The 10,976-nt window shown below is 39.1% G+C and overlaps 1 protein-coding gene across 6 annotated transcripts in view; it reads left to right on the forward strand.

Moving 5' to 3' along the window:
- The window catches only part of LOC136435833 (carbohydrate sulfotransferase 10-like), a 51,973-nt gene extending 41,107 nt beyond the window's left edge, over positions 1–10,866 (forward strand). For all 6 annotated transcript variants that reach the window (XR_010755958.1, XR_010755961.1, XR_010755962.1 and 3 more), the window contains 2 exons: positions 9,336–9,491; positions 9,829–10,866. Coding sequence is in view for 1 of the 6 variants with exons in the window: in XM_066429545.1 (XP_066285642.1) it covers positions 9,336–9,491; positions 9,829–10,083 (411 nt within the window). In the remaining 5 variants the exon portion in view is untranslated. The remainder of the gene's footprint in view (positions 1–9,335; positions 9,492–9,828) is intronic.
- The last annotated feature ends 110 nt before the right edge of the window (positions 10,867–10,976 follow it).

Genomic DNA, 10,976 nt, shown 5'->3' on the forward strand with positions numbered 1-10,976 from the left:
AATCATTAATGTACAATAAGAATAACATTGGCCCCAGCCCTGAGGAACTCCAGAGGTAACGGAAAAAAGCATATCGACTTGTCCACCTCTATCAAGAATGGAGCCTAAATTATGATATACCTCAAGCAGCTGAGTGGTAGTTGAGCGCCCCTTCACAAATCCATGTTGGAGATCGTGAATTGATTCGTGCAGAATTGGGAACACCATGTCGTACATGCACCTCTCCATGACCTTACTCACAATAGACAATAAAGAAACCGGCCGATAATTTGACACGACTTGCTTATCCCCCTTTTGGTAAACAGGGAATACGTTAGCCTCTTTCCAGCACGAAGGAACCACGCCTATAGTGACTGATTTGTTGAACAGTAAGGTCAAAGGGAGTGCTAGTACCTGGGCACAATACTTTAACACAAATTGAGAAATATTATCAGGGCCGACAGCCTTACTTGTGTCTAGATTGACAAGCACATCTCGGACAGAGTCGACATCAAACAGAAGGATACAAAGGCTATCAACAACTTTGATATCAATAGTAGGTTTCTGAACATTCTGGTCAGCTTGACTGAAAGTAGAGAAAAAGTACTTGTTGAACAAAGTAGCCTTTTCGTCTGCAGATTTAGCAACACTCAAGCCCTTTAAGGCCAGTTCCAGCTATCCCCGCCAAAGCCCTAATTATCATATTATAATGACATTTAAATGAGGAAGGTGCTATGGCAATGGTGTGAACGTGTGCTGGGGTGAGGCGATAATTGCTCAGACTTCACCTCCCACTCCCCCGCCTGCTATTAGCATTACATTGAGCGCTAACTGGATACCCTGCCATGCTGTCCACTGTGCTTTCCCCACCTCAGACATTAATCTTCAAGCCGAAGTTTCGGTCGAGCGGGGGATTTTTAGCATTTTTCTCCCTTCATGGACTGACAGTCCTGAAGAAGGGAGAGAAACGTTAAAACCCCCGGACTCTCCTAACCCACTCGACCGAAACCTCTGCTTGGAGAATACTCAGACATCCAAAATCCTATATGAAGCTACAATTCTCAGCAAGTTTCGATCACAGGCAGGGTCCTGCTAGAGAAAGATGGGAGAGTAGAAGAACTTTTCTGCAGTTACCTGAAATCTGATAAGCTTTCAATTACCTTTGATCAAGCTTGAAAACAGCCAATTGCTAAGTTTCAGCAACCTCCTTGGTTTCAGCTCTGGTTTTGTCAACATGTCTTGTAGACAATGGCCTCTTGCTAACCACCAGACAGTACGTGTGAACATTTAGGATATCTTTTATTCAGGTGAACAAATTTGTTCCTGGTTTTATGGCTCGTGTCTGATGTAAACGAATGGTTAAAGTCTGGTTGTTGCTATCATACCAAGATTATTTCACGTCATAAAGTTTATAGATAGAAACATGATGTTGTAAAATGTGTGAAGAACAGGAGTATTCTTCCTTATTCATTTATAAAGCTCAAGCAGTGTAACAATTGGTGTCTGATGAATTTGTCAGACAGCATGCATAAGACAATACACATGTATTGTCTGCCATCTGTCCAACAGTTGTGCCAGCCTTGTTTAGCCACAAAAGTGCAAATGTTGACACGTGACCCAAACCACTCAATTCAAAAACAAACAAATGTTGTTGCATTTGACAATGATGGTAAATTTTTCTAGTATGTTTTCCAGGTAATATGTCTAGGTAATACTATAAAAAGTGTCGAACTATACACATTCTATATACATGATTTGAAATCTGTTGGGGTTCCTTTGTTGAAAAGGAGTCAACTATTGATGGCAAACCAACGGTTGACCTTGAACATTTGTTGAACATTTGTATTGTGGCAATATCACAGCTGCAACCCTAAATTCAAATCAGACTTTTGTCGAATTAATACAGGAAGATAGGTTCAAATCACAAAGTGTCTTCTTGGCCTACTGTGTTAACTCTTGTCCCTATAGAGCGCAACAACCCGAACATGTATAAAGCCGGTATCAAAACCAAACTAACTGGCAAGCCATGTTTTGTTTTGTTATTTCAAGACAATTTTTATTCTTCGTTTGCTTGATTTGAAGGACAAATCAAGACAAAGCTGCCCAGAAATTCTCTCTTGTGGGTTCTTGTTGTGACCATGTTAGTGTGTACAGAAAAGTCATAGTGCTTATTTGCTTGTATGTTATTGTTTGAAAAATTAAACAAATTCATTTTTTTTAAATCCCCAAAGCTACCATGATGGCATCTCCAAACTGCATAACATAACAAAAGATGATACTACTGATTGTAACTGTAGGTGTACGTTTATGCCAGACACTCAATACACATCCACCCTTTGTCTCGCGGGTCTCGCGGGGAAGAGACAAGTAGAGTATCATTCGCTCTCTTTTACATAAAACGGGACTTGTGGATATGTATAACGTCTGTCTAGGAGCACTGCCTCACAACTGTTATAGTGTGTGGACCCAGACAGATAAATTATAAGAAAACAAAGTGTTCCCAAACAATGTCATTTACCGTAATGTGGTATTTGATAGTCAATTTACTATGTAATTAATTATTTCAATATACCATGAGACAGACTATTACTTTATCTTGTCCGGAAAATCCTTCACATTCTTCACTTTACCCAAGGAGGTTGCTTTACCCAACAATCTTTAACCAACACTATCATTTTTCAACAAAAAACACTGAGTATTTATTTTACAAAATCAGGCCTATTCTGCTCGCCCCAGGACGTTTCTGTCTGCACTCTATGCATAATTAAAGATAATTGCACATAATGACTTCGAGAGAGGGTGCTAAATACAAGTAATCTTTTGACAGATATTCAGCTGTCAAGTTGATTGACTTTGATGGATTGGCAAGAGACGGAAAACTTAAGGAATATATGTTTCAAAACTTTAAAGCTTTGGGCCCCACCTTTAGCCAAGAGCTACAAAGCTGATATTGGGTGCAAACAATGCGTAAGGAGTTGGTTTATATGAATAATTGCTCAGAAAACGCATCTTTATATTGCAAATTAAACTATTTGTTGATAATGTTATAGTAACCCCCCAAAATATGGTCGAAATGAGCGATTTTTTACATTTTCATATTATTTTGACCATATTCTTATTTTCTGGAAACTTATTCATACACTATGTGACTGTCGCTATGTCCTCTAAAAAATTCAACATTCCCAGCCTTCGGCAAAGGTGGTGCGCGAGCCATTCTTTGTAAAATCTAACATTATATTTCTCAATAGATTATAGAAATATTATGTAGATTTGCCACACATGTTATACATTTCTAAAATGAATGGTTTCTTGTCTAAGTGCCCTCCAAATTTCAAGCAATTCTGCCGCGTCAGTCTCAAGATATCTGAGATTTTCCCGACAACAGCGTATGACTCATATATCCCAGTTACTTGGTTGGGACTGGCCTTAAGGGACTTGAGCAGAGTCCTCAAGATGCACAACAGGTGGTAAAGTTCGGGATTAAGACTTCGCACGAACAAAGGTCCAGAAGCGCTTCGGAGCCTCATGTAGGGAAGATGCTAAACTGTCCAAATAACTCGCATACTTGAGAGACAGAACGGCTTTCAGTTTGTTACGGAGCATTCGATATTTTGTCCAGTGTGATTGAGAGTCCGTCCGCTTGCCTTGTGCCACGCCGTCCGCTTGCGATTTTGGATGTCACGGACCTCGCCGTCTATCCATGGTGGTGTAGTAGAGTCCTTGAGTCTGCGACAGGGCACGAACTGGTCGACTGCTGACTGGATCGTAGACGACAAGGATTCCCAGGGCGAGTCAATGTCCTGGCACTGATCGACGGCCTCAGCTAAGCGACTTGAGACCATGTGCGACCCAAGGCCCTCCCAGTCGGCGCGACGATAGTGGTAGACCTTCCGAGAAATCCCGTGCTTAGGGTTCAGTTTGCAGTGATTGCCGAATTCCAAGATCGTGTGATCCGTGTCGAATTCGGTTGGAAGCTCCTTGATCTCCGACACTCTATCGGGAATGTTAGTGAAGACTAAGTCCAAAATATTGCTGTTAGAGTTTGATGGAATCTTGTTGTTCTGAAGAAGGAAATGATCATTGATTACTTCACAAAAGTCTGATTCCTTGCCACTTTGCACAACGACGCAGCTGGACCAGTCGACCCGAGGGAGATTGAAGTCCCCAAGTACACAGCACATTCGGTACTCATGCTGAACTTTCTCTAGGACTGGTTGACGGTAAATGCAGACAGGTCCCCCGAAGGCGGTCTGTAGCAGAGCACGGTGGCCAGCTTACCCAGACCGGGAGGCTGAATTTCGCAGACGAGAATTTCATCCTTGGGCTTCTCAAGCTGCACATAGATGAACGGACAGCCAGAAGAACGCCGCCACCACTCTTGCCTGCGTGAACGTGGTGACGGTCTTTACGGTAAGTTACAAAGCCGGGTGGGATGACCTCTTGGTCACGAATATCGTCGTTAAGCCAAGTCTCCGTTATGGCCAGAACATCAGGACTGTTTAAGTGAATCAAGTTCTGAAGTTGTACCAACTTGTTTCTCTGAGGATTTACCGCTTTGACTCTTCTTGTATTGAGGTAAACGACTTTGAATAATGAGGAGGGACGTTTATTGACCAGGGATCGGGCGTTGGTCAATAGCAAACTCGGCATACCTTTGGGCTTGATTAGCGGCTTGACGAGATCACGTTTCAGAGGTCACAGGTGTTGTCGGCCTACATGTTGAGAATGTCGGCTTGTATTGTTCTGCCCACTGAGATTTGCATGTTAATGCATCAGCTTCCACTTGCATTACCGGCCTATTCCAAACAACTGTAGGGATCTTACGTTGCAAGTTTTTGCCTGCCCTTTGTCCCCTTGGCCTGCTCCTGAGTTTCCAAAGTCCAAGGTGAAGCAGGTGACCCTTGAGATCCTGGCCGGTCGGCAGGGCTGCTCTTTTTTTTAGACCCCTCCGGAACTCTGTGGAGTACAACAGCGGTGCCCGCGACCATACGGACAACGATCGCACAGTACACGTAGCCATGACGCACACTGGATAACACACCGCTCGAAGTCAGCGTTGATTTCTCCACGAAATGATCACTTCCCAGAGTGGACTGTCAGTCTATACACGGCTCAGACATTCACAAGACATCTAAATTGCACAGTGAGGTAGAAATATTGCACTTATACCGGTTGTAGACACCGGGGGACGCTCTGTAGGGGAGAGGCTCAAAACCGCGGCTGCCACCTACAGGCGCCACATCTCATATGAGGTCCGTATGGCGACAACATAGAAATTGGCAAAGTTAAGAGAACGCTCACTGCCAAATGCTTTAATGTAGAGCAAAACTCAATAGGATCCTTTAAGAACAATGCCTAAACTTTTGAAAAAAATTGTGTGAAATTGATGTACAGATAGATTTAGGCACTTGGGCATCCTCAAAACCATATGATATTTTAAGGCTAAAAAAACTGTAATTTTTGCCGAACTTTGAGATGCTATAAGCCTCAAAGTGTGAAATATTTTCGCCTGTAATTTAAAAGACGGATAAATACATAAAAAAGCTACTAAATGAATGCTCGCAAAGTTTGGGTTCTTGTTTCAATAGTCTGTGGTTGCTACCAGAAGTAGGTCACTTTTCGTTATTTCATTAAAGATGGGATTTTTCCCAACTTTGAAATACAATGTCTGACAGACTAAGATGTTTCTGTAGTTCGTTTTCCTATCAAAAGTAGACCTTATTGTTGTCTATAAAATGCATGCTAGCAAAGGTTTAGATGTTTTTTTCCTTGCCGTGAACTTGTCCCTGAAAGTAGGTTATTCTTACACTTGTCCTCAAATTTGGATTTGACAAAAAATTGAGCCAAAAGAAATTTTCACCTTGGCATTTTCTTTAGCTCAAAAAGAAGTCGGAAATCCCATTTTTTTAAACAAGTGCAAAGGATGTCCTACTTTCAGGGACTGCGGCACATCGATAAAACAAGAACCCATGCTTTGAAACCTTTCATTTGATAGACAACAATAAGATTTTTGGCTGCCTTTCAGCTGATGAAAAAACCAAAGTGAGACTTTTGATCAGAGGGTCAATCCCCAAGGCCAGCCATGCCAGCCACCGTCACCCCTGCATACAACCTCTGGGACAAGCCAGTGATTGGTTCGGCGTTTGTGATCATTAATTGAAAAACTTACTAATCTTCTTTTCCTTAACACTGCCAGAAGTGGAGGTATCTATTTACCTTAGCCACAAAGGCAGATTTGCGTCGGCGGTCTGTAATGTTTGATTACCATTTATATATATAGTATGTTTATTGATTCGTACATTTATTTTCATGTCTAAAATACATGCTGCGCTGAGGACGCTGAATTGTGTACTTTAGGCGTACATATGTTTCAGTTAACAAAGTCTAACTCAAATTTACACACCTAATACTATACAAAATCTAAATCAATACAACTAGTATTATACATTAGCCAAGTACAGGAATTCTCATCGTACAAATAATAAAAGAAGAAACAAAGTTTATCATCAAACTATAAACTAAATGAATGAATGATGTTAATGATTTGTTTCACAGCTGGAAAAAAAACGTTCAGGTATATGAAAACTACGAATGGCAGTAACGATCGCACTACAATATAACAAGACCTTAGCCTTTAACGCAATTCGTTTGATGGACAGCACCGTGATAAATTAATATCTGATAAAAAGAAAACAAATCGCATACATGTGGGTACATCTTAATGACCTCAAAGACAGCCGAAAATCCCAATTCGGGCAAAAAGGCAATGATTGACCTACTTTCAGATACAGCCACACGGTAATAAAACAATAACCCAGGCTTTAAAACATTTCATTTTATAGACAACAATAAGGTCAACATCTGATAAACAATTGAGTCGGAAAAAAACTTGCTTTAGTATTTTCAACAGCTGGAAGACAGCCGAATATCCCAATTCCGAAACAAGTGTTAAGAACGACCTACTTCCAGGGACTGCCACGTACCAATGAAACAAATACTCAGGCTTTGAAAATATTCAATTGATAGTGAACAATAAAGTCCACATCATAAATTGAGCCAAAAGAAAATTTCAATTTGGTATTTTCGTCAGCTGAAAGAAAGTCAAAAATTCCATTTTTGAGACAAGTGCAAAGAATGACCTACTTTGTGTGTATTTCGTTTTCTACATATTTGAATAAGCCTTACATACCAAAGATCACGAAAATCCGCTATTCCCTTCTTGGAATATCCTCTTCAGAAATATTGCCAAAAACGTCATTACTTTTCCTGAACTGATTGCTAGGGATAACATACTCATATGACTTCTTCCCGAGCATGAAAGCTATATACCACCCAACAATTTTGACCATAGCATGTTCAGAGCATGAGTTATCAAAAGCGGAAGTTCCATTACAGTACCTAGGGAAACCTCTAGGGGGGCCACAATTTAATCATTTCCATCTTTCCTAAACCTTACCATCACACTAGATATAAAACCAATCAATCTGGCCGTTCTTGAGTTATCTTGTTCACGAACAGACAGAGAGAAACACTGACACAAAAAAGCTACTGAAAATATAATCTCCATGACATTTCATGAGGTAATAAGTTCATCGAAGTCCAAAGACAAGTTTTGGAAGGTTACGCTATTTTCCCTTGTGTAGAAGCATTCAACGCCGACGAAGCATGTTTCTTTCCTTCTTTTCATATGCCTGAACGGATAGAGACACACAACTCTATGTCGTTTAGTTACATTTACTTAGCAACGATTCTAGTACTAGTAGTAGTAGTAGTCCATTGTATTCTGGTGCTGTAGTACTATCTATATATAGAGATATCTAAATTCATGCTTTTCGTGTTACCATGGCAACATATGTCATTCATGCATATTTGGTAAAATTCGCAATCTTCTTTTTTTTCTGAAAATTTAGTTTTGTTTAACATTAAAACCAAAATGAACGCAGAAAAAAAAAGTTTACGTGAATGTTTTGTGTGTAATAAAAACAAGGCCCTATCAGAATTTGAGTGACAATAGCTTTGCATTTGATATGGTCCGCCATCTAGGATTTTTACCAATGGCGTAATCAAATTACCTTAAATTGAAAATAATTAATCGTAAATTGTACACTTGATTACATATTATGTTAATGATTTCGGAAAAAGAGTGTGGTTTAGCAAAAAGAAACATTGCAACCTCCTTATTAACCATAATTAGTAGAATCTTTACAATTAGTAGGGGCATGCTCCGGTGTGCGATGGTCAAAATACTTCTGTCTGGAGTTGGTTATTCACTAAGAATCACCCGGATGGAGGCCTGGTGAACCTTCGTTTCATATCAGCCATACATGGTGATTTACACCATTCACCCGGACGGGAGAACTGGCGCATCCCCGTTTTGTATGACAGCCAACGAAATGGTATGTCACCCCGTAAAAAGGGCGGTATAACCCTTAGCAAGGGGCCAGTTCTGGCCTGTGCATGTACTACTACTACTTATCTTTTGGTTTTAAAATATCAACAACTAAATTCTGACAACATTAATTAACTTTGGTAGATGAATGTACGACGTGAGGGTCGGTAACGGAAATTTTATCACCCCAACCTGGCTAGATAGGGTTAACTTTGATGATGATGATGATGATGATGATGATGATGATGATGATGATGATGATGATGATGATGATGATGATGATGATGATGATGATGTGGTTATTTGGTTATTTGATAAAATAAGGTTATTGAAAATTGGTGGTGGCGGATCCAAGATGGCGGATCCCTAATCACAGCATGAAGTATATGACACCATTGTTGTTGGTAACATAGGTCTTGATTTTACTATTTTATCATTTAACATCTTTTTTTATAGAATGTTCTAGCATACTTTACAGATTTATGGAGAATTCTTTTTTTTTTACAGTTCCAGCCAATAAAACCACATGACACTAAAGCTATTCAATTAATTTAATTTTACGTGCAAGTTATTCTCTGGAATTGGTTTGTGATGCAAAAAGTAGTTTATGAGCTCTCTCCTCCTCCCAAGATGACTGAAAAAACCCGGTCCGAAAGACTTAACGAACACAAGTTAAAGCTTCCCAGTCATTTAATTAATGACGATTTACTTACACATTGGTATCTAATACTATCGAATACTTCCTGTTCACCAAATATAATCAGCTGAAGCATAGAATTTAATGATTTTTTTAATCTACTATTAAAGAATGTTTAATTTACTCAAGCTTACAGAATTGTCAGTGTTGCTAACAAAATTGGCAGTGTTACATCATTCAGTATTCTTACTTGTAATATACATCTAATCATGATGTGTCACTAATGAAAATAATTCAAATTGAAATATGAATTTTATGAATATTTTTCAGACTGCATGCAGAAAGGACTACCATGTTGTTCGAGCTAGGAATGTAACACGAGAAGTTGTTCCATTTGCCTCATTTATTAGAGCTGTAACAGAGAACACAACAAAATGGAAAAATGAACATTGGGCACTGATCTTTGACTTCTGTGCACCTTGTCAAGTAAGTAATTACTTCTCTCACATATTCTGGAAGAATGTTATGCTTTTTAAAAGATAGTGTAGGCATCACTTTCATACAAAATTTGCCTTCCAACCTAACCATAGGCTACATGTCTTGCAATGCTTCTGCTAACATAAATATTGAAGAAAATACATAGTCGATTCATTAGCTGGATAACCATGCAAAGACATAAATACTATTAAACCGAACATTTTTCCCAAGTTGTAAATAAGTAGAGACAGGACGAGTATCTTTGACTTTATCATTCGCAGAACACTTTAAACGAGTCTCCTATATTTTAATGGTAACTATAATTATCTTTTTCTTTTCTCTCTAGGTTCACTATGACTTTATTGCTCACACGGAGACTCTGGCAAATGACTTGAACACCTTTTTTAGAAACGCTGGAGTCATTGGAAGAAACAACGTTTTCCCCAACATTAGTAGGCGTGCCGGAAAGGAAAGGCTTTTGAATTTCTATCGTCAAATTCCAATTAGGGATATACTAAAAATACGGAATAAGTTTAGACCGGACTTTGACATGTTTGGCTATTCATTTGAAGACGATATTCTCCAATTACTCTTAGGCTGACAAAGAAAAGAGGAATGTTTTAATTTTAGCTTAATTGCAGTAACAATAGACCTATTCCCGATTACGGTGGCCATTTTGAATTTCCCGTAGTCAGCTCGGGGTCAAGCACAAAAGTTAGGTTCATGTTGGTCTGAGATTATTATAAGCCCTGATTGCAATGTAGGTATGCAATCGTTTGTAGTATATTATGCCCATATAGGGTAAAATACTGTGGTATATGTGCCAGTCGAGTGGAAATATAGTTGTGGACATTTGGACATGATTTTTCGTAGCTTTTGCTAATATCTGTTGTGCTAAAGTTTGTAAGTTTTATCACAGGGAAAGTCGGGTACCAATGCCCGAAATCTGGGATTTACCAAACTTACCATGGGTATGTAAATTTCCGGTAAATGTGATATGTAACATTACCCACAAATATAACATATGTACAAAGTGAGAATGTATAAATATCAGGTAAATATTAGTATTTAGATTAAAACCCGCTGAAATATCAAATTACGGTCTGTAAATAGATATTTAACGGTATGTATGTGGGTTAATTTCAGGGGGCAAAGTTATAAGGAAAGATCGGGCTCGAGTGGAGTAAATTAAAGACCGCACTGCTGCCCCTACAGGCAGAGATAATAGAATTACGAATAAACTGAAAAGTTGACAACAACCCAAATTTTGATTTCTTCTCAAAATTAATATTTTGTGGGATTTCACACGGTACAGTCAATGTTAAGTTCAAACGGGGAATATAAGCACTGACACTAAATGCTCTGAATTCGCCCACAAAAAATAGATGAAAATTTAGCGAAAAAAAAGTCCAAATGTCCGAAAAAAATTTCTTCACATGACATGCACATATACCACAGCATTTGAACGTAGGGGGGCAAAATGTATCATCAAAG

Source organism: Branchiostoma lanceolatum, chromosome 5 (genome assembly GCF_035083965.1).
Source record: "Branchiostoma lanceolatum isolate klBraLanc5 chromosome 5, klBraLanc5.hap2, whole genome shotgun sequence".
NCBI lineage: Eukaryota > Metazoa > Chordata > Leptocardii > Amphioxiformes > Branchiostomatidae > Branchiostoma > Branchiostoma lanceolatum.